The sequence below is a fragment of the Poecile atricapillus genome, chromosome 2 (genome assembly GCF_030490865.1).
Source record: "Poecile atricapillus isolate bPoeAtr1 chromosome 2, bPoeAtr1.hap1, whole genome shotgun sequence".
Taxonomy (NCBI): Eukaryota; Metazoa; Chordata; class Aves; order Passeriformes; family Paridae; genus Poecile; species Poecile atricapillus.
The window spans coordinates 42,078,188-42,102,048 of record NC_081250.1 but is presented as its reverse complement, the minus strand read 5'-3'; the positions used below and the strand labels follow the sequence as shown (position 1 = coordinate 42,102,048).

General features: G+C 38.0%; 1 protein-coding gene across 5 annotated transcripts; it reads left to right on the top strand.

Annotated features, from left to right (window-relative positions):
* The first annotated feature begins 363 nt into the window (after positions 1–363).
* TCAIM (T cell activation inhibitor, mitochondrial) lies at positions 364–20,748 on the top strand. Of its 5 annotated transcripts, none has more exons than XM_058831718.1 (11): positions 364–491; positions 2,481–2,556; positions 5,774–5,909; positions 6,451–6,604; positions 7,514–7,760; positions 9,449–9,571; positions 12,198–12,295; positions 13,915–14,006; positions 16,019–16,251; positions 16,768–16,899; positions 20,220–20,748. In XM_058831718.1, exons 2-11 carry the CDS (start codon positions 2,528–2,530, stop codon positions 20,443–20,445), a joined length of 1,470 nt encoding a protein of 489 aa, XP_058687701.1. In that variant the 5' UTR covers positions 364–491; positions 2,481–2,527; the 3' UTR covers positions 20,446–20,748. The 5 variants fall into 5 exon arrangements, with proteins under 5 accessions (XP_058687701.1, XP_058687705.1, XP_058687704.1 ...); XM_058831721.1 differs by lacking the exon at positions 364–491 and adding an exon at positions 553–611; XM_058831720.1 differs by lacking the exon at positions 364–491 and adding an exon at positions 637–1,078.
* The last annotated feature ends 3,113 nt before the right edge of the window (positions 20,749–23,861 follow it).

Here is a 23,861-nt window from a genome sequence, read left to right as displayed (position 1 = left end):
GAAAGCAGCTCTTGCATTCCCCTCGGCACTGCAGAGCTCACGCCTGGTTCTTCGCCTACTTGATGTTTTCTTTCTGCAGAACAAAAGGCGATGTGAAGCGCACGCAAGTATTTGGCTAAATTGCACCCATCCCCTCAGCAAAGAAGCACGCAATCCTTCTGTCGAGGTTTTCCCCTTCTGTATTCGTAAGGAACCGCTGCAGGCATAGCCGGACCGACGGGCACAGCAGCCTCTGGAGTGGGAAGGGGTCGCTTCCCTCAGGCGCCCTTGAGGGGCGGGGACCGCAGTGCACGCGTCTCACGCTGGGGGCGGGGCCGGGGCGGGGGAGCCCCGCCCCCCAAGCGACCGCTCAGCGGAGGAGCCGCCAGGGGGCGGGAGCGCAGGCGCGCGCCGGCCCCGCCCCCGGCGGGAATCCCCCGGGCCCGCCCCCTCCGGGGCCCTCGGCGGGGGCGATGGGGCCGAGCCCCGGCGGGCGCCGTCCGGCCGCGTCGGTAAGCGGGGCCGGGCGGGGGCCCTCGGCGCGCCTCTCCGCGAGGGGAGGGCATGAGGGAAGGCAGCGCCGCCCACCGCTCACCTGCGCGGGGGTCTGCTCGGACGGCAGCCGGAGGACGGTGCGAAGCCGAGCCCGGGCGGTGTGTGGGGGCGTCTGCTTGGAAACAGGGCCGGGCCGCGTCGCTCGGAGCCCGCCGGCGGGGCGGGGGCCGGGGGCTGCCCGTGCGCTGGCAGGCGCGCGGCGGTACGTGCGCGCGGGCACGCGCGGCCCCGCGGCTCGGCCGAGCTCGGCTCGGCCCGGCCCGGCATCGGCGGCTCCTTCTCCCGCGCCTTGATCCTGAGGGTGCGAAAGGCCCGTGAGCTGGATCGCGGTCAGCTCCGCCGCCTTCTGGGAGGACCTTGTCTTTAGTGGATCTTAAACCGAATTCTACCGGGGCTCTGTGTTCAGTAGTTAAAATTATTAGTGGTCGGACCACTGCAGCTGGTTTCCTTTCAAGCAGTGAGCGAGTCACGTTCGCCCGAGCTTATTTTCTGAGCGCTGTCATCTTGTTGATTTTCACGCTGTTTTCTCCGTGCTGCCTCAAGTGTAGGTAAACACCTGAAACGGATAAGAGCGGGCTGAGCGGGGGTGGGGTGGCAGCGATGTGCGACGCCGTGGTGCCAGTGGCTTCAGCAACATAATTCACATTTTGTTATGTTTCAGCGGGTTTGGCTTTGAGGTGGGCTGCAGGTGAAACTTAGTCAAACCCAGGAGGTTTTGTTTTTCAGCTAAGCAGTGTACCAATTTCCAAGCAGTTAATAGAGCATTTAAAGCAAGAAACAATGATGCTTTTGTCTGGTTACATAAAGTGTCACCGCGGATTAAGTGAGATTGTTGAGTTTTTTCCATCCTCTACCCAAATGCCTGAAGCTAAAATTACAGTGAGGAAAAACTCTTTTATGACCGGAGAGCTTGTTAATGTATTTAATTTATGATTAGGTCTGTTGTTACAGACAGTGAAAACGACATGGTTACTGTTTTGCTTACCTACCTGAAAATCAGAAGATAAAAACTATCCAATGTTTTGCGGATTTTTTAGCTCATTGTATTTTTTTCCTCCCACTATCTACCTCTAGTTAAAGTTTAGGTCCTTGATTAAGTATATTTGTATTAGTAATACACACTTCTGAAGCTTCAGGTGTTCTGCAAAGTAGGTATAGGAAGGGTACTGACAGTATTGGAACACAGATGATGTTTCTCTGGTAGCTGTTCATCTCAGGCTCTTTAAAACAGTGTATGCAGTAGGCATGTTATTTTGATAAGTGCAAAGTGTATTTAAAAAAAAAAAGAAAGCTTGAAAACATTGCAAATAGGGAGCTTACCTCATAATCCCTAATAATTAGGTGTGTATTTATTTGCACTCTGACATGCAAAGTGGTTTGTCTCCTGTTGACAAATTCTAGCCTACAGTTGCCTAGTGCAGAAGTTACTGGTAAGAATTGCTAATTCAATTCTATGAATGTCAGCAAACCTTTGATAAAGATTCCGAGGCATTGTTGTATGACAGTGATTTTTCCTCTGGTTTTATATTACCCTCCCATAAAGTAGTTGGCACATGTGTTTTAAAGTATTAATATTTGTTTGAGTGTAGGACTTACTAAAAGTTTACACGGAATTCCATGTGTTAGTGTTTAAACAAAGCTTCTATTTGTTTGCTTTTTAAATTCTTAGGAATTCTTTTTCCGTAACTGGAGTACCTTTAAATGTTCATTCTCAAATCAAGATACTTTAATAACTCTTAATACTGTCAAGATTCACTGTTAGTAGAGGAAAATGAAAGCATTCTTACACAAAGCTTTAGGTTTTATATGTGGCTGCTCAATTTTATATTACTATTATGACTTTAAAAGTTATCACCCAAGGTTTAGAAAATGCACTGGTAAGTAACAGGGGAAGTTATTCATGTCCATTCCTAAAAGGGATTTTTTTTTTCCTTTTCTTTTTAAAGTGAGTTAGTGGATGGCTGAAATTTGGCTCCACCATTAAGTTGCTGAAATGTTTTGCTGCTTGAGAACCGTGAGAAGGTATGGCATGTTACTGACCTAATTTGCCTTTAGAATATGTTTCAGTGTTTCCTTAGGACTTGCATATTTGGGAAACTGGTTTGGTATTTTTGTTTCATGCTTATTTCTTTGACATTCTCATCTTTACAGCTTGAAGCTTTCAGCACAGCATCCACAGTTGAAAATCCTCCAAAGCCATATGCCTGTCCTCAAGTGAGACACTAAAAAGGCTCTCAACAAAACAAGGGTTTTAAAATGGCTTAATTATGAGAATTATGAATATGATATCCAATATATTACTGCATTATTGAGTTATTAAAGCTTAGTGCTTCAAAATGTGTGAATACATCTGTAACTATGAACTTGATTGAACAGAGCTTTTCAGTGCCAAAGCTATACGCCAAAAAGTTGAACTTTGGAGAGATGAAGAAATAGGAAGTTGAAGGGAATTATTTAACCAATAAATTAAATCAGTCTTGGAGTATGATTGCATAATGTGTTCTGGTAGAGATTGTGTTTCATGTCTTTCGTGGAGACGCTGTCCTCTAAGTGATTGTGACCTTGATTTTAATATGAAGCCTTTCTCTCCTCTTCGGATCTAAATGAAGCTCTTGGAACAATCTTTGCTTCTTGTGAGTGAAGACATAAACATCTTTCTTACGTTTTCTCCCTCTAAACCCATTTTTATTCACTTACTTTGTCACTTCAGTTGAAAGATGCCTCAGAGTTCTGTCTTTCACCTTCAGTGAATGAATTCTTCCTTCTGTCACGCAGACTAATTTTGGCCTTTGAGCACTTCTCTTTTAAGCAAGTTCAAAATAGACTTTTGGCTGGAATCCTGAGCCTTCCTTCTAGCATGACAGTGTTGTTTAGATACAAAACAAGGGAACTAAAGTTAGCCATACTTAGCCATTTTTCAGGTAGAATAACAGATGGAATTTTAGGATTAATAAACTCAAAAGTATGATTAATGGTTTCCAGGTATGTTGAACTTTTTTTATGAACTACTGGCAACATCATGCAGAGTAGCTTGAGAGTGGATGTGGGAAATGGTGTACAAATAAGGTGAACAGAAAACCAAGCTCATCTTCCTCCTAGCAGCTTGGTCTAGGAGGATGTGAATTTCTTGCATGGCAATCAACTGCAGTCAGAAGAGTAACTGGTTATTTCTTCCTTTGCTGGAAATATTTTTCCTTTTGCTGTTTTGTGTCCACTTGATACGTGAAAAAAAGAGAAAAAAATTGTTATTTTTTTTTCTCAGCAAGACAGTTATTTTGGTGCTTCCAAAATGGTAAAGCATATGACCAAGTGGACTTTTATCCAGAGTACTTTGCTTCCTGTCTTGCTTAGTCTAGTAGAGGTGTTTTTCCTGGGCAGCTGTGGCATGATTTCGTCATTAAGAGCTTTCATTCTCCCTAATAATATTAAATTGCTGATGATATGGTGCTTCATCTCCTGCTGTTTTGAGTAGGATCATGGGCTGTAGTGATGACTAGTCTTAGAGTCTCTGAGATGCAGCCAACAAGGAGACAGAAGTGTTTGCCAGTAATATATTTTAGCTTTTTTTTTTTTTTTTTAAATCTAACATTTCATCTACATGCATGAAAATTGTTTTTTAAGTCAGTGGATTTGGAATTCCATCGGCCTTCTCTACATCACAAGGGGTTTGTCCCACTTTTCTACAATAATTTCTGTTTTCAGCAGGCTGACTTTTAAGATTTGCTAATTAAATATTTGCCCACCTTTTAGGCAGAAAAAAATTAGGCTTCACTGCTTTCATGTTTCTAATTGAAGAGCTGGGAAGGTTGACAGAAAAAAGGTAAAGTAAGGGTCACTGCTTCTGCTTGACAACTCAAATGATGACATTTATCATTTGCTAAAATAAAACATTCTGCTTATTGTGTGAGCGCAAATTTGGGGAATTTTTTTTTTTTTTTTTTTTTTAAATTAATGATAGCAGTTGGGAAAGTCTCACTTTTCTTTGTCCAGGATGATTATTTGGTCTAGGATTCTGGACAAATAGCTCTCGGTAAAATTGTCCTGCTAACTATTATTAATAGTTACTAGTTTTATGTGTTGGAAGCAGCTTTGTCTCTGATCTGTGATATGTATTCCTGTTTATAGGAATGTTTGAATGATACTGTGAGGAGTGAAACTGCATTGTAGTGCTTAACAGAGCAGAGTCCCTGCCCTTCTGATTTGCAAACGGGAATGAATGTTAATCACTGAAACAGGCCTGTTGAATTTGTTACCTTGTGAAACCAGCTGAAGGAGAAACCTATTGTTGTATATCTTCCCATTCACATTTTCTTGTTGCTTTTATGTATGCTGTCTCACTTCTTAGTTTGCTAAACCTGAATATTACCTTTGAGCTATGGCAGGATATTTTGGTGGTTTTTAATGCAAGACTTGGTTTTTCTTCCCATTTCAGTTTTCTGTTACACAGGTGTGCTCGTTACAGAACTGTTGTTTAATTTCTAGCTAATTGCAAGCATTCAATAATTTGAACTTTCTGAACTTCCTAGAACTTCTTCAATTTAACTTTTCCTTCTGACCTTAGGTAAAGCACCAATCTTCTCCTACCATTAAATTTCTTCTAGTCCCAGTTTCTTGCAAGTCATGAGGATGAAAGGGCAAAAAGTATTGTCTTTTTACTTGATGTTTTCTATAAAAGTGTATGTTCAGGAAAGTAGGGGTTTTTCTTAATGGACACAAGTATGGAGCTCAGAAACTAATGCAGAACTTCTTTTCACTGAATTGTGATTCTTATTCCTGGATAAAATTTAGTATTCTCTTGGCATTGCTTGAAAAATACTGGGTTTGGCTTTTGAACTTGTACATTCAGAGGTAAATAAGGGTTAGCTTTTAAGAGCAGCTTCAGCAATGTCTACAAAAAATACTACTAAAGCCAGTATTTGCAATTTGAACTACTTGATTGGGGAATTTTTATTTGAGGCATATTTGAGAAAGTAGAGAGATTCCTGTACTTATTTACATGTCTTCTTCAACCATTAGCATCCACCATTTCTCAAACCTATTGGATTGGCACTGTCAAAATACAGCTATATTAATCCTAAGGGGAAAGATCCAGAATGTAGACTCCTAATTTAAATTTTCCAGTTTTAAATTACTATACTTGCAACTATGAATGTTTATTCCATTCTGTCACATTTTAATGTAGTTATATCAATTTCTCAAATGATTGGTAGCATACATAAACATTTTACTACTTTGGTAGGTTATGTCTGGACAAGATATTGCTGCAGTGCGTTCTTCAGTCAAGAACTTTGTCAGGCGCTGATGCCATCAATGCTCTCAGACCTTTCTATTTTGCTGTACATCCAGATTTCTTTGGCCAGCATCCCAAAGAGAGGGTAAAAATACTTCAATATGCTTTCTTTGTAAATATTTCATATATCAAGGATGGAAATTTTCTAGTTTTCCTGCTGTCACAGAGACAAAAGTAATGTTAGAATTAATTATGATTGGTAACAGAGAATAAAAAGATGCACTTCCTTATTTTTTAGCAAGGATAGATCCCTTAGAAGTCCCTTATTTGTTAATCATAGTTTCTAATTGTTATAAAGAAAATACTGAATCTTTCCAGGCTAACTTGTAATACATTTTACTTTATCCCTTTGAAATGCTGTGCATTATATTTGAATCAATTAATTTCTTTAAGCTTGAAAGCCAGTGGGTTTTGGAATGTGTACAAATGTATAAGTATGTACAGCATACAAATTTATTCATGCAAGGTAATTATAAATGCTGAGAAAATGAACCGTATTACTTCTTGTTAAAAGCAAATGACATTTTGTGAAACCTTATTCTGCATGTAAGATTAAAAAGGGTTAGATGAAAAATGGTTAAATTCATATATGTAATTTTTGTTTGTTTGTTTTTGTTTTAAAACAGGAAGTAAATGAAAACTCTCTGAAGAGGCTAAATGGCTACTTGGAGAACCTACAGAAACCAGGATTTCGTTCGTTTAAACCAACTCAGCTTACTTTTTATGTAAGAGAAAGAGAACCAAACTCTTCTAATGTTCAGGAATCCTTCAGTGCTTCAGGTGCTTTTATATCGTGTAGAATGTATCTTCCTATTTTTAAATTCCTTCAGACCATTGCTTAGCCTTGTGCAGTTATAACGACTTTTCAACTGAATGAAATCCTCTCAAACCATGAAAATCTGTATTAGATCAGGCAGGTGGGACCATCCCAAGTAATTAAACATCTTAAGCTTTAAAAAGCCTTGAAAAAGTGAGACATTACAGCCCTGAGGTCAAGTTACAGTATAAATCTAGAACATGGATGTAAATTATAATATTCCTGCTTTTAATACCATTGCCATGTTTAGCTGGAATAGCAGTTGGGTCCTTGTCCTCATTGCAGTTCATGTGTAGCACACAATGTCAGGGCACTTGTAGAATCAGCAGGAACTTACTCTCTAAGCATGGCACATCTAGGTATGATAAGTTTCAATTTCCTTCATTGTCTCTTACCATTGAGACTACATAAAATATAGCCAACTTTGGAATGTTGCTTTTGATTAACTTTATTCTACATATTTGTCTCCAGTACCAATATGCCTTACCTAACAAAAGAGTTTCATTATATTCTATATCCTGACAGTCAAAATGCTTGAGTAAATTGTGAGGGACCCTCATGCTAGAAAATAAAATCATGCTGGTTTTCAAGAAAATGGTAATGTTACGTCTGGTCTCCTTAACATAACATTTGAACTGGAAGCTGTCTTCTGCTCTGGAGTCAAAAGCTTATTTTCTAATTAGGGAAATTAGGCCCTGTAGCTAAGTGATGGGACATACTTAAATTGCATTGTGAATTTTGCAATAAGTATTGAAATAACAGTATCATCATAATTTCCAACTATTTGTGCCTTGTTTAGCTTCTTGTGTAAGGAGAAAGAAATGGGAATGCATTTTAAATCCTTTTAATCAAATAATACTTGTTTTTTACAGGGTTTCGAGCAGTCAGTTTTACATTACATACTAGGGATCTCCTGAGCACAGTATTAGATATTCTCAACTCCTGCAGTTTGTCTACAGAGCATGTTCAGAGTTTGAATGTGAACTCTCAGCCCCACAAGGAAGCAAAAAGCACAGTGAACAGACCTATCAAATGGGATAAGACTTATTATTCATTTACTGGATTCAAGGATCCCGAGGAGGAACTAGAGCAAGCCCAGAGAGTGGAAACAACTTTACTGTATGTAATGCTTTCATTGAACTGAAATCTTAAAACCTCAGTTGGTCATATTCTAACGCTGAGTTTTTTAAATGTAGGCACTAAACATTCGGAACAATACAAAACTTTATTGTCCAACATGTAATTTTGCCCTGCTTTTTATAATTAGAGCTCAGATGAGCTCCTGGGATAACTACAGTGCCAGCAATGCTCAAGTATTGTCTCTTTGCCAGCAGTCATTTTTGGTCAATCTAGTTTTGGTTGATCCAGTTTTTCAGATATGTGGAATATTGCTGGCCATTCAAAAAGAGACAGGGGCTCCACTTGCTCCAAATAACTTCTTACCTCTTACAGGACTTCTGTAACACAAACCTATATGTCTGTTAACTGTATTGTTCCAATTTCATTATCATGTTCTGTTGAAGGTGGGAGATAATACATGAAAACTAGGGTTAAAAGGTTTTAATGTTCATGGTATCTTAGTGTTGTGCTTCTCTTTTGTTGTTCAGCAGGAAAACCTTAATATTTAAGTCAATGTAGTCATAAATGCAGAATTTGCATTACATGTAGCATGTTTTGTAGTAAAGTTCATGGTTTAAAGAGCTTGTACATGCTCATTTTGGGACACATAGGCATTTTGGAGCCTTGAAAAACTTTTTGTAACAATGAGATTTAGGTGCCATTTGCATTTTGAAATGAATGCAGAACTGTGCTGGAAAGGTCTTCAGAGCAAAGTATGCCCCTTGTCCTGCATACCACCTCACAAATAAAACCACTGTAATTTACACAATTATAAAACACTTAACTGAGATTGAACATGCTAGAGAATATTTTTACGTTTTTTTACACATTTACAAGGAATGCCACAGACAGTTAGATATTAACAGTCTCATTTTAATACATAGCTGTCGTCAGGCCTCCCTTTTTACTTGAGTTTGAATTTTTCTGCTTCAAATACAAATGAGAATGGAACTACTTGTTTGCAAAAGTTGGAGTATGAAAATTAGTTTATACTATGAACAAAGGCTAAATCTCTTAAATAGTAACCTTTTCCTAGAAACAGAATTATCTATTGAAATTTTAGACGACTCAAAGAGTCATGTTTGTCTGGTTGTGATTATTGGCAAAAAAACCTATAAAACTTTGACCTGTTTAATCTATGCTCATGTCAGCTCTGTAAAATTTACCTAACTTAGCCCTTTAGTACCACCTCCCATATCTGATAGTCTACTATGATCAATGATCACTTTGTTTGGGGTTTTTTGGTTAGGTTTTGGGGTGTTTTGGTTTGTTTGGGTTTTTTTTTTTTTTAAAGGCACATGCATGGAAGCTCCTTAAATTCACAGAAAATGAATCACAAAAAATCACAGAGTTCTGAAGATGTCCCCTGAAATCACACTGATCTGTTGTTTTATGCCTTTTATACACACATCCAAGTTTTACAGTTTTAACACTGTCAGTGTTTCTGATTGTTTGATTTATTAGTCCTCTCCAAAGACATTAAGTGCCAGGGTTTCCTCTGTAGATATCTTAAGATGAAGCATTTAGCAATTTCATCTTCTAGCCACTATTTTTAAAAAATCACTTTACCTGATAATTTAACTTGAAACACTTGTATTGGCAGTAAGAATTGAGTTACCTGCACTGCATACATGATAGATCATACAGCAGTATGCTTCCACTGTTGAGTGTTTTTCCTCCTCTTTCAGGTCCTGGCTAGATGATAATGAGGCAAGTGCAGTAAAAAACCTGAAAAAGAGTTTGCCGCTTAGAAAAGAATTAGAACGTTTAAAAATTGAACTTTCTCATGAACTCCAGCTCTCAGATATCAGGTAATTAATTAGATCACTTGAACTTGGATTAAGACAGTCAAAGCAAGGAAGTGTTGTCTAATACTATGCTATGAACTTTTAAAGCTTATTTCAGCAAAATATCTATTTCATATATCAAAACATATATTTCATATGTGAAGAAGTGGTACTGCGCTGAGTATTTTTCTAGAATTATTCTACTGGGACAAAAGTTTCCTGTTACTGCTCCAAGTCTGCTCCAAGTGACCTCCTATTTGTAACTGAAAACATAGGCTCCAGTTGAGGCAAACACAGAAATAGATCTGGTGTGTATGTGTTAGTTTGGATGTTTCACTGGTTAAAGTTGCTTTTCCTGAATTCAGGTTAATATCTACAAAGGTAACTAGACCAGCAGTGAAATGCAACTTTGCACACGGTACATAGTGGCATCCTGTCAATGCTTAATTAAAATGTTCTTTCTTCTAGTGTTCAGTTTCTCACTCTTCAGAGGAGTTTTGTTGTTTGAAAGATCTGAGTGCAGTTGGAGATCCTGATTCTTTGGAATATTTCCTAGAAAATAATTTGTGATCCTTTTAATTTTTGTGCCTTTGAGTGAGGATGTTGTGAAGTGAGATATTCAGGGTGGGGAAAAGTGGCAGCGAAGGTATTCACAAATTGAAAAATAAACTTTGAGGGATTATTTCAAGGGCTAATTTGTTAGGTTCTATTATTTTAACCAGGAAAGAGAGAGTTGGAGCTTCTAAAATCATGCTTTTGTCCTTTCACCCTGCAAAAGACCCTGGTTTCCTTTAAGCTGAAGCCAGGTTTTTTAACACAATTTCTAATGCTCTGTAACTGTGCTGTGGCAAGGGTTTTTAACATTCTGGAGCAGTCTTCAGTATTAAACACATAGGTTTGATTTTATTCATGGCTCATATTAATTTTCTTAAATAGTTTGTGCTTCTAAAATACATTAAAATTATTGTGTTCCATGAAGAGTTATTTATCTTCCATGAATCACATTGTTATAATTCAGGAAAGAATGTGAGTGTTGGAAATCTGACAAGCCGGTATCTTAATAGGACACTTTTACTTGTGATTCTGGAGCCTCGTGCTAGTGTTCACAGAGATCTGTAAAATAACTGGGTCACTGGCTTTATTCCATGTATAAGTTTAGGACAGATGAAGAAATGGTCACCTTTTTCTGTTCCCGTCTGGTGCTGCTGAAGGCAAAGTGATATTGCTAGGTAACAATAAATAATTATTTGAATTACTTGTGTTTGATTAAATTGCCTCACTAGTGCTGTGGCATAGTGCCATTCTCTGCATCCCAAAGAGGGGAGGTTTTGCTGGTTAGGTTTCCCTAGATGAGATGATGTGGGTAACTCCAGCCAGCAGCTGAGTACCCACACTTGCTGTACACCCCCACTGGAACGGGAGGAAGAGAATAGGAAGAGCACAAGCAAGAAAATTTGTGGATTAGGGTAGAAGTTTAACAGCTGAAGTGAAGCAAAACTGTGAGTTCAAGGAAAGCAAAAGGAGAAATTAGTTCTTTGTTCCTCATTGATGGGCAGGTGTTTAGCCACTTCTGGGCAGTTGAGCCTCAGCATGCTTGGGGAGACAAACCATAACCATGAGGGTCCCCCTTCCTTCTCCTTTCCTTCAGCATTTATTGTTGAACATGACATGTGGTCTGTAATATCCCTTTGGTTAGTAGGAGTCAACCAGCCTGGCTGTGTTTCCTCCCAGCGTCTTGTCCACCCCAGCCTACTTGCTGATGGTGGTGAGCAGAGTGAGAAGAACAAGTGAAGACCTGCACACTGTGCCAGCACTGCACAACAGCCAGAATATTGATGTGTTATGATCACTGTTTATAAAATATGAGTGTTATGAAGAAAACTAACTCCATTCCAGACAGACACAGTACAGTAAAGGAATGGGAGTTTTCCACTTTGAGACAGTTATAGATTAACTAAAAGTCTGTAAAAGGGTGCATTTTCTCAATACACTGCAACAACTTCACAATTTAGATGCTTTTTGAAATTTGCTTAGCAATCAGTCTGATCGGTCTGTGATGGAAAAGATATCAAAACTATGTGTATTAAAGCCAGCAAGGTAACACCTGGCTCCTGAATGGTTTAACAAAAATTACTCCTCTGTAACATATGAATAATACATAGCAATTTTCCATTGGAATCACAGTAATATTTTGGGCTAGGAACCAAAAAAAAAGAAAAGAAGACAATGTCCTTACATACTGTATTTGCTCCTCTGGACAAATATTACACAGTGTCCAAACAAACTGCATGCTTCATGACCAAACCAAATACTGGGTTGTCTGGTGCTGTTCTCTTACTTACCCCCTTCTTAATGGGGGAGAGATTTACAAGTTCTGTCTACCTGGTTATATTTTGGTTTTGCTGGTGTTGGCTTCCTTTGTTTGTTTTTTGGGACTCAATTTAAGAAACACTGGAATTTTATTTAGGCTTTTTATCAGTTCAAATAGCATATGACATGGATAGCTTTTGAGTAGCCTTTGCTTTTATTACTGTTGTGCAATTTTGCTTGTGTTAAAAGGCTTTGAGCTGCATCTCAACTTCTGTGATTTATTTTTTATTTTTTTTTATAATATTAAGGATTAAATGTTTTCAATTACATTTTTATTTAGGTGGCAGAGAAGCTGGGGCATTGCTCACCGCTGTAGCCAGCTGCACAGTCTGGGTCGCTTGGTCCAACAGCGACCTGAAATACTAGAGAATGTTAAAGGTACTTCTGTTGTTTGTTTCGTATATCCTAGTATAGTATTGATTCAGAAATGAGCGTGGCCCTTCTGTGACAAGGGAGATTGTTCTAAATTATTTTGGTAAATTCATAAAGAAACTTGTCAGGCTTACTGAAAAGCTCTTGAGAACTTACATTTAAAGCTGATGGATATTTTTTAAAGTGACCTTTCCTTAGAGTTTATTCACTGCACTCAGCTTCTAGTTTATTTCTTAATAAATGCAAGTGGAGTCTGTTGAAGGAACCAGAATTAATACTAACAATGAAGATAAAAAATCTAATCTGAACCTCTCAAAGGGTGGAGGTAGCAGTAGATTGTTGCCCATGGTAGATTCAAGACAAAAATGTGAGTAGATCTCTAACCCTAGTGAGGATTTACTAGAATACCTTTAAAATGCTACTGTTTCCTTTTCTTATGTGTATTCCATAAAATAGCTATATTAAAGTCAGTATTTTCTCAGGAAAAACTAAAATATTGTGTATACCTGACCTACCGTACTTCTCATACAGCTGTCTGACCTGTGGCAGTAGCTATTTCCTCTAATTGTAGTTCCACATTTTATGCCTGTCAGCAAATACTCAGTTTTGAGTGACTTCCATTTGAGGGTTCACCTAATCCTTTGCCAAAAGACAGAATGGGAAGGACAATGAGCAGTAGTTTTAAATTGTATCAGATTTCAAATTAGTTTCTTTTCCTGAGCATGCTAAAGATTGAAAGCATTAGTAAAGTCTGTCTTGTGAACCTGTTGTAGTTTCCATCTTTGAAGATATTTAATAATGCACTTGATAAATACCTTATGTCAGTAATTATAAAAGTACAGTTGATGTTGCCTTAGGGTACAAGGATGGACTAGGTGCCTTGAAGTCAGTATTGCTCTTTCTTTGGGATTTTGGAAAAGTGATTTCTGAGAACAAGAGCTTCTACTTAAGCCTTGTCTTGTAGATTAATACATCACACTGGAGACTTTTTTGGAAGCTTATTTTGCTAAATAGTTGCCTGTACTTTTACGCTAAAGAATTCTTGAGGATCTTTGTATTCAACTTAAAAAAACATACACTCTAAATTGATTTATCACCCTAAAAATCCACCTGGAATTAGCCTTTTATGTTGTCTCTATTCTAAAAAAGAATAAAGACGTAATGTGAAAGTGTTTCTTATGGCTTGAATGTTGCTGAGAGTTCTGAAATAGAGTTGAATAGCCTTATTAATAGTTATTTGACCAACTTTTACTTTGTATATGCTTCAAGCATTTAGGGTGTGTTTCCTACTTTATACATGAATTGTGCAGATTCTTTGAATATCCTCTTTGATGAGTTCTTCTCATAGTTTAAAAGCAGTCATAAGAAAAAAAAAAAAAAGTAGTAAATAAAAATCTATCAAGTTCAGACAGAGAGAAGGCAAATGCCAGGTCAGGTTTGTATGGAAAAAATTCTTTAACTGGACTTTTCAAGAATCTTTCAAAATAACAAAAGCACCTGCTCACGTGCATTTGTGCTACAGAAATACATTGCTTGTGACATGTTAGCAGCCTAGTTAAATCTTCAGTAATTGTAAGAATGATTGCAGTAAGCCAAATTAGTAAAGAGCTTTGTTCAATCTCTAGGACGCACGGTGGTTTTTACAGACCGCTCGGGTATGAGTGCAGCAGGTCACATAATGCTGGGGACCATGGATGTTCACCATCACTGGACCAAAGTAAGAAGATTTCAAATTAAATGAAAACGCCCTTTGTTGTGACATCCTTTTTTAAACTGTAGCAAAAATATTAATAGGTGCAGATAACCGATGAGTGATCTGAAGCAAACACTTAGCTAATGTGTTTAGCATAATGGTGTACGTTGCATTTGAAATTTAATCCTGTGTGTGCTGTCATTAACAACAGTCTTTGCTAGATCTTTGCTTTCATTAGTAAGTCAGTACTACTTCTGATTAGATATAAAGAAAACTAATTTGTTATGCGCTGTTCCAGTCTGTGCAGTGAGTCCTGGCAGAATACTTTGTGAGAGCTCATTCCCATGAAAAGCTAATGGATTTTATTCTGATCTTTTGTAAATCTGAGATTTAAAGGGAGTTGTGAACTGCTGATTTCAGTCAATGACTACTAACCAACTCTGTCACCCCATTTTGTTCTTTTAGGCAGCTAATGTGGATGTTGCAGAATTTTATCTTTAGTGACTATGTCAATTCTGCTGCTGCTTGTGTAAAGTTCAGAGTTGATAAGCTTTCTGACATCCTAAATGATAGCATTGTATGCAAAGGACAAAAACTAAATATGTAGCAATATCAACATGTCACTTGAGGAATTTTTCTTTAATCTTGGTTACTGAAACATTACTGGTAATTCTATCAAAAAATACTTCGTAAAGGGGGTTGGTGGAATTTCATAGTTGGGAATTTCACCCTGCTAGAATATCAGAATATTCTATTTCTGTATTCCAGTCACTGAATATATGAAAAGTTAACAGTCAATCTTTTTTTTGGTAGTGGTTTGAATTTTTGCCTATATATTTTTAATTCGGGGGGGAGAGGTGAAACAAACCAAGGCTTGTTAGTGTGAACAATTTACTAAGAATTTAAACTGAGAAACTAGAATTTAATAGAAAACTTTCTGAGATTTGAGAGTATTGATAGTCACTGCAATGAAAGTGTTGTGATTATACTAAAATAAGCACTGAGTTCCTTGAAAAGATAAATGCTTTGTCTTTCTAACCTTTGCTGTCGGTTTTTCCAGAGAGGTCATAAAGCCACATAAAATGCCATGCAGATGGAACAATGTGTGTAGTCAGTTGTAGTGATGGTATTGCTTAGGAAGACAAAAGAGAGGTATATATTTGAACCTGAAATCAAGGGCTTTTTATTTTGAAATGCAGTGAAAATCATGTGAAACATTACCCAGAAAGTCAGTGAAAATCTTGTTGAGATTGGTGAGTCAATTGGTTTCTAGAGAGCATGTTTGTCCAATTCTACCTCATATTAGAAAGCAGTCCTAAGTGCTATTACTTTTTGCTACAAGAAGAAGGAAGTGGTTAGAATACCATCCAAGTCAGTATTCTACAGTCTGTAGAATGCTTGGTCAGTGCTACAATATTTAAAGTATTTTGGTATTTTTCTTTATAATAAATGCAAATGCTAAACCAACCAAATTTCATTGTGCCAGAAGCTGTTCTGATTCTACTATTAGAATTATTTGCTATCTATTCTGCTGTTCTCCTGGGTTTCTAAAGAGATAGTTCTGAAATCACTTGATTTGTTCCAGTGGTAATGTTTGTTTTTATTGTATGAAAAACTACTTAAAAATAATATCAACAGGGTAGATGGTAGGTAGTGACTACTGTATGAGGAATAGCTCTACCACTCTAACTGTGGCGATAAATGTACTGTATAGGTGTCAGATTATATATTATTTTATGTGAAACGATTAATTTCTGACTATATAGAGCACTTCCATCCATGTTTTGGAGCATGTATATTATAAATACACAAAATACTTAAAAGTATTTTGTACTTGTTGAATTATATCTTGTCCCAAAACAAAAGTAGTTGGTATTTCTCACTTTTGGTATTCTTTGATTTTAATTTTTTCCCCTTGGGTCCCATGTTTGCATTGTTAAGTGTCTCTTTTATGGTTTCTTTTTATTTTTTTAATTTATTAAAATTAACCTTTAAGCTCTGTAACATAAAAAATGTTTGTTCATGTGTATGCACAGATTTTTGAGAGACTGCCAAATTATTATAAGCTTCAAAAAAGGCTGCTGCTCTTGGAAGATCGGATAAGCCAACTCCTGGGAGGCATCCAAGTAATATATATTGAAGAACTACAACCTCTGTTGACTCTAGAAGAGTACTTTGAGACTCTGAACTCTTTCTATAATAAATTACGTGACAGCAGACTACCTTTTCATCCTCGCAGTCTGCGAGGCTTGCAAATGATTCTGGAAAGGTAGGTGTTGGCAGGGAAAGTTGATTTCTTTTAGAGCTTTTACCCTTTTCTTCTTTTTGTTACACTGCTTTTTGCTCTCGCTAAGAAGAAAAGTGATATAATCTCGGGATTTTTATTATGTGGAAGTGGTTTTGTTTCTGAAGGTTTTAAGTGCATTCTTACGGGTTAAAAAGGAACCAGACTGAAGAAAATTTTGCTTAATTTCATTCAAGTTGGACTCAGAGTTCTGTCTATTTTAGAGCATTGTGCTGGGTTAAATCAAAAGTTTTTGCTGTTGTGATGGTGTTTATTTTTTGAGTATTATTGCCAGTTGCTTTTGAAATGTAATTTTAAAAAAGCATAACCTACTATATTTCTCTGTTCTTGTTAACCAAACTTGGTAATGTTTTACCAATTATTCTGATTGTGATTAATTTATATTATTTTATCTTTAGAATTTTTTCTGAAAGTAATTTATATAAATAGTTGCATTTAAAAAATTATACCTTATTCTTTACTTCCATCATGTTTCCTTAGTGACAGATATGCACCAAGCTTACATGAATTTGGACACTTTATGATCCCGACGGTCTGTGATCCAGCAGCTCTTCAATGGTTTATTTTTGCCAAAGCACAGGAAGCAAGAGAGAATTTGAAAAGAAAGGAGGAGTAAGTGTTCATGTGACTCGATACATTTAGCTCTTTAAAATCTTTGCATGTCTTGTTTTTTATTTGGAGAAGGAGGAGAATTTTAGAAAATGTATTCATACTCTTTCGCTGAAAAAGCCCCTTTTGTTTCTAAAATAGAACTTTACCCATCAGCTTTACTAAGTGAAGAATTACAGCATTAGCAAATGCAAACAGTTAATAGAAAATACCCTCTTTCACCTCATAGGGACAATCATTCAGAAGTAAAATATCTTTGCTTCACCCTAGGACTGCTAACAAGACAAAATGGTATAATTCTTTTTACAATTATGTCCCCAAAGAGAAAGTGGAAAACACCTTCTTTATGCATAAGAAAAGCAGGAATTTTTATTAATGTTAATTAAAATGTGACAAAAAAAGCACTGAAATCTAAACTCAAAATAACTGGGACCAACTAGAGAATCATTATTTCTAGTTGTTGGTCAGTTAGTTGAGAAAAATATTAATTAGTACCTAACAATGCGAAGAAAAAAAAATCAGGAAGAATGATGAGAGAAGCACCTTTAGGGTATTGTTACAGATGTGGGTGAGACAAGAGTGATTATGGTAGGGAGTCACAGCACCATACTTAATTTAGGGCCATGCTCTGTAATATCCATCAGAACTGTGAATTTGGTTCTTGACCTTGTACCCTGTATGTGTCTTTGAGGATGAAGTAGAGATACTGAGGTTTTTTAATAAAGTGCTGTAACAGGTAAGTGTGTGGTACTTGTCCTTTCAGAAGTCCTTACTGCAAGGTTTTATTTCTGTTTTAGAAAGCTTTTAATGAGTTGTTGAACTATCACACTGTCATGAGTGTATACATGATGTATAGATACAGATATGTTCTTGAGAAGTTATTTTAAGCACGAGTCTTGCTGAAGGTTCTATGGTTTTAGCTCTGTTAAGATGCCATTACTTGGAAAGATATGTTTTGCAGGTGGACTTCAGTAAACATGATTTGTTGGAATTTTTCCACAACCCTAGTCCAGCTTGGAAGTTAAATTTTTGCCATATAAATTGTAACTACTGAATAGCTGTCTATGTAACTGTCCACATGTGACAGCTGGGAAAGTATTGTCTATAGATTTTGGGAGGGATGTTGTAGCAAATATATGCATTAGCATCTGGGTAACTCACTTTCCAAAAATCCTTGCACTACCGCACTTCATAAAACACTAATCCAGGAAAACTGTGCCCTCAGAGTACAAGCAGCTGTGTTGTAAGAATGTAAGAGCCAAGATGCATATCTTGTGTGCTGAATGATTGCTGGTTTGTATGAAATAGTAAACAACTATACTGGTTCACAATGACTGTCCCCATCATCCATTAGCTTTTGGAGAGGCTTTATGCATGGGGCAAAAAATGTGGTGGGTTTTTTACTCCATACTCCTCAGTTTCTGTCTGACTGCACTTGAAAAAATACTTGAAACTGGAAACATCTCATGTTAATAGCAATCAATAGACTTTATTTTCCCCCCTCTTAGTTGTCTTACTACTTTTTGAGCCAACTTGCATTTTGTGGCTCCAAATATCCAATGGCAGCAAATTGCATATTTGAATCACATATGGCATGTGTATATGAAAGAGGGAGGAGGTGTTCTGTGATTTATAGACCCACAGCCTGATGATTTAATTTGTCGTTCTTTTGTTCTTGTGTGACAGGAAATACAAAACAGTCATTCTGTATCACCTCTGCTTTTGTTTTGTAGCTGTGCCGTATTTCCTCTTACTTGTCTTTTATCAAAGGTGAAAACTCCTTTTCCACTTAATGCTGCCTTGGACTCGTTCATGTCCTTCTGATTTTCCTTAGCCTCATGTGTGGTGGTTAAAGATGCCCTAAGATGAAGGAAAATACTTTGATATGTACTGGCTGTACTTTGCACATGGACTGGAATGTTTTATGTGCAGTAAACATCATAGAGTGGCTGTAATTCTGACCTGAATGCACAAGGAAATCCAAATGCTGCTGCTCTAGAAAGTTCTGTTATCTGTGTGGATAATGTCAGTCTTCTAGTAATGCAGGATTCTCCTTCCCATGCTTCTGTAAAGTATCAGGTTTTTGTGATGATAAAGATGTAAGCTTCCCTGTGGAAGTGACAGATAACAATCCTGCAGTTCTCCAGCTAACCGGAATTCCTTCAAGGGAGCCGAAGATTTCACAGAACTGGAAAGCTTGGTGTCTAGGTGCTTGGGAATGCACTCAGGAAGGTGGCATGGAAATGGTCCATAGAGAGGACAGGCTTGCTCTAAGTTAATTCACTGGCTTGGCTCATCATTGACTGCCAGAGTGGGCTGGGCACTTGGGCAGTGATCTGAGTGCTTCAGCAGAGCTCAGAGCAGGTACACTGAAGTCCCATCCTGAGCTCTGGAGAGCAGTGGCAAGGCCCTACAGTAGCATTTTCACATGAAGCAAGTGATCTCAGTAGCTGTGTCTGTGCTTAGCTTGGGCTGATTCACATCCCAGTGGTGGTGCTGCTTTGTAGCTCCTCCCTGTCTAGCGCAGGGTCTGTGCTGTAGGGCAGCAGTGGTGCTGTGTCTGCAGCCAGGCTGGCTTGGAAGTGCAGCTGTGTTCCTGTGGCACAGTGCCCAAGCTAGTGGGGCTGGCTGAACCTGAACTGTCTTCATCAGTTGATCAGTCACAGCTCCAGTGACTTAATTAAATCTACACATTAACTTTCTGAGTAGTTTGAGTTTGCCACATGGTGTCTTATTTCTCTGGGGTGAAGGAAAAAATCATCTGCAAGCTTTGGATTCAAAATTCATAAGATCATTTAGGTTGGAAAAGACCTTTAAGATCGTTGGGTCCAAATGCATCAACAAAGTTCTGCAATTGGGAAGGTACAAACACACTTAATATGCATCAGTTTATCTATCAGTCGTTGGTTTTGATGACATAGAGAGTACTGGTTTAATTAAGACAGAGTAATTATGAACATGATTTTATACTTCAAACCTAAACTTCCAATGTTATTTAAGTATTTTTATTCCTCACATTAAAAATTGAGCCTCACAGGATTTTTATTTTTGTGTTTTTCCCAGTTACTTAGTGAGCAAAAAGATGTGGTGGCATGGGCTTCGAAATGTGAGTCCATGGGCATGCGGTGCCCATAGTCTTGGAAGAATGCTCACTCTGACTTCTGAGATAGACACATGTATCAACATGCACAAAAATCTCAGCTCCACCATTCAATATTTCTTCTTTTAATATATGTTCAATATATATTGAAATGCTTATTTCAAAGCAGGGGTTTTAAGAGATGAAGTTGTAATTTTGTCACTGTGTTGTCTCCATTTGCTAGGATGATGATTACAGAGAAGGAGCTAATCAATACTTCCACAGAGAGATTTTCTTTGGAGCGGCTGTATAAGGAACCCAGTGTTTCCAGTGCACAGATGATAGAGTGTTGTAAGAGGCTGCTGGAGGAATCATTGCCCTACCTGCAAGGCATGCACCTTTGCATTTCACATTTCTACTCTGTGCTGCAGGATGGAGACCTGTGTATACCTTGGAACTGGAAAAACTGAGGGATGTATCTGATAATCAGATGAATTGTTTTATTTTCTGCAAGAGGTTATAAATATGGATGTTTTTAAGAGTAAATTATTTAAATCTGTATTTTGATATCAGTATTCAGCTCACAAATTTTCTTCCAACTGCTGCTGAGAAAGGGTTGCAGTCCTAGACAATTTGCACACTGCACAGTATTGGTAGTCCTGGGAAAGACATCTGTACATTATTCATACTACTGTAGGAGTCCCAGTGTATGGCTACAGTTGTGAAACCGCATTTTTGTAGTGAATTCTGAAAATACATTAAAGTGCAAGTCTTCAAAAATGTGCCTGTGTATTTTTAATATATGTGAATATCGCCAGATAGATCATCTTAAATAAAGAGTGTGCTGCTCCAGCCAGACATTACATGCTGTCTTAAGGAGTTCATTGAATGCAGAAAATGCTGTCATTTCATATTGCTGCCTATCACTGAATTAGAAAAAAAAAATACAAGGGGAAAAAAATCAGAATGTTTCTCCTTTGCAGTAGAAAGCAGTACATTAACTTGGACTCTACAGCAGAATTTCACGAGCTGGTCCATCCAACATTGTTGCCTTAGAATTCCAAAATACGCCGTTTCTACTGTCTGTAGTTACTTTAATGCAGATGTCATTCTCTTCTTGTTTTCCGGCATTTGCTCCATAAATACCGACAATCCTCTTTACTTACACTATAACAGATTGCAAATCCCATACACAACACTTAAACCCTGAGTAGTTTAATGTGACATCTAAGGGAAGGAAGCACTGATTTGTGTGGGATTGTCTGCAAGAGTAAGTATTTCTCAGTAAGAACAAGGCGTTTGCAGTATGGCAAATGCGCGGATCCTTACTGGTACTTTATTCCTTGAAGAAAAATGAAATAAAGTGTGAATGCATGTCAACACTTTTTTATTGTGCTACATGCCAAGTTACATTTTGGTATTTGAATTACTACTTTGCAAAATACCGTTTGAGAAAGACCAACTGCTTAACATTTCTGGATTTGAATTTGCCATAACTGGCAAAAAGAAAAGTTGTCAAATGCTTATTTGCCTTGTATTTTAATTTGTATTAAGCAGGGGAATTGGTGTGGTTCTGTGTTCTCCTGTTAGAAGACTCAGTATCAAGTTGTTTATTAAGATGTCAGACTTAAAGCAAAAACCCCCACTGTGGTCTCACAGAAGCTTAGACTTCCTCAGGCCTTCAATCCAGGGGATTTACCGGCAATGCCTGGAGAAGTTTTGAAGATCAATTGACAGTTTCTTCTAAGTGGTTAATTTCCATGGTTCGTGCCCTCCCTCAGTCCATCTAGCACTGCTGATACTCTGTGTCCCCCCTGTGCTAAGCAAGTGAGCCAGTCCCATCAGCTGCAGCCCAGCAATATTCCCTCTTTCAGCTCCTTGAAAGTAGGGCGTCTTTGGGAATAAAAAGACTGTACTAGCAGGTTTTTTTCTTTCTTGAGTTGAATGACCCCTTATAGAGCTTGAGGGAAGAAGCAGCTGTCCAGTTTGACTGTAGAGGAGATGATAAAAGGTCTGAGGGAAGGTGAGTGGGTACAAACAAGAGCCTGGGGTGATCCTGTGAGGACTGACACACCGCTGAAAATGATGACTGCACCTTCTCTTTGCAGCACAGAATGGACAACTGGAACTGGCTGGAGAAGAAAAGAGCCTTTATGAAATAGAGCATGGGATGTTTCCACAAGTAATGGAGACCCTGACGTGGAATGGGGGTTGGAGAAGGCAAAACTTGACAAGGGGGAACGGAACTGAGCTTCAGTGTAGAAGCAGTTAAGCAGCTGCTGTAAAACATTTCTAGTCTGGGATGCATCTGAAATTTGCACCATTCCTTCTGAGGGAAAATAGCCAAAATCCTCTGGCAGAATGTGTCAGCCCTCAAAGGGTAACATTGCAGCTTTCTTTCCTGATGGTTCCTCCAGGATGGGGTCTTGGCTCTGCAATAAACCAGAGTTTCAGTCCTGCCACCCTCCCATCACGGAGGTGGTTGTCTCACATGTCATGGGGGTTCCCTCTTCTGTTAAGAGGTTTTTTTCCTGAGTTCTGAAGGAGATACATTATGAAATGTCTAAAACTGCTCAGAAGTTTAGCACTATGAAAGTGAAGGTTGAGTATAGGTCAGTAATTCAGAAGTGTAAGGTCTGGGTCTTAACAGTGTTTTTGTTATAGTGCACTTTCTGTAAGTTTTTGCTGCTGAATGATCAAGTTGCCTTTACAAACATATGGGCCTCTTTACATTCTTTAGCATAGAAAAACAGTGGGGGAAAAATGTGCTTGTTGTAGGTGTTTATTTGGTCATGTTTGATTTTTGAAGACTGTCACCAAAGTAACAGAATTGTCCATTTAGGTAAATGTGTATGGGTTAGATCTGTCAAAATTACATTTTGATTTCTAATATTTTATATATGGTAGGGGAAAAAAAGGGGTTAGAACTGAAAATCTTTTGTTGCTATGGAAGGGTGGGAGCAGATGATAAATTGAAACTGTTGTGGTTTTAAATAGTGCAGAACACCTCAAATTCTGTTCAACAGACAGTGCTGTCACCTCATTGTGAAAATATGTTTGAATGAGTACTGACATCTACTGTACTTTTACGCAGTACAACACTTCTGCTTGCTCTGTGACCAACAACTAAAAACGTTTGGTATGAAGTTTCAAGAGGCATCCTCTTTAAAAGCAAATCCTAATATTAAATTAGGTGGAGTTGGTTTGTAGCTTTAATCATTAGTGTTTGATTTAGGTTTGAGTTTTTCTACTGTTGAGAAATTTGCAGCATACATTTGAAAGGTAAGTATGAAACCCTACCACTGATCAAAGAATTGAAATGTGCGTTGGTTATCCGTCATGAGTCAATAAACCGTGATGCCCAGATCATGTCATTCTGCCTCTGAGAGTGGTTTAGTATTTTAGTGCAGCTGCCAGAAGGAAATTCAATGCTAAAATAAAAGAGATGGGGGCTTGAGACAAAATTTATCACCTTAACAAGTTATTTTGATGCCGCTTAATACTGTGACCTTGAGATGCAGGCACTGGCAAACAACATTTTCCATTTTGTCAGGTGTTGGTGTACCATTTTACAGTATCAGTTCTTTGTGAATTCCAGTGTTACAGAACTCCTGCCTGTGTTTTAACAGCTGTGTATGAAAATTGCATGAAATTGCATGCAATAGTGTGTGTTTTGTCATTGTTCTTAAGGCTATTAGCAGCTGGGATAAAGTCTCCAGCATTAGTAGGCTTGTATTCATGTTTTGTAAGACATTCAAAAGGTTGATAATGAATCCTAAGGAAGACTTAAAAAAGGAAAGTCTAGAAGATTAAAGCTGATGTATCATAGCATATCCAAAATTCATCAAAACTCTTTATGGAAAATGTAAATCTCATCTGGTTTATG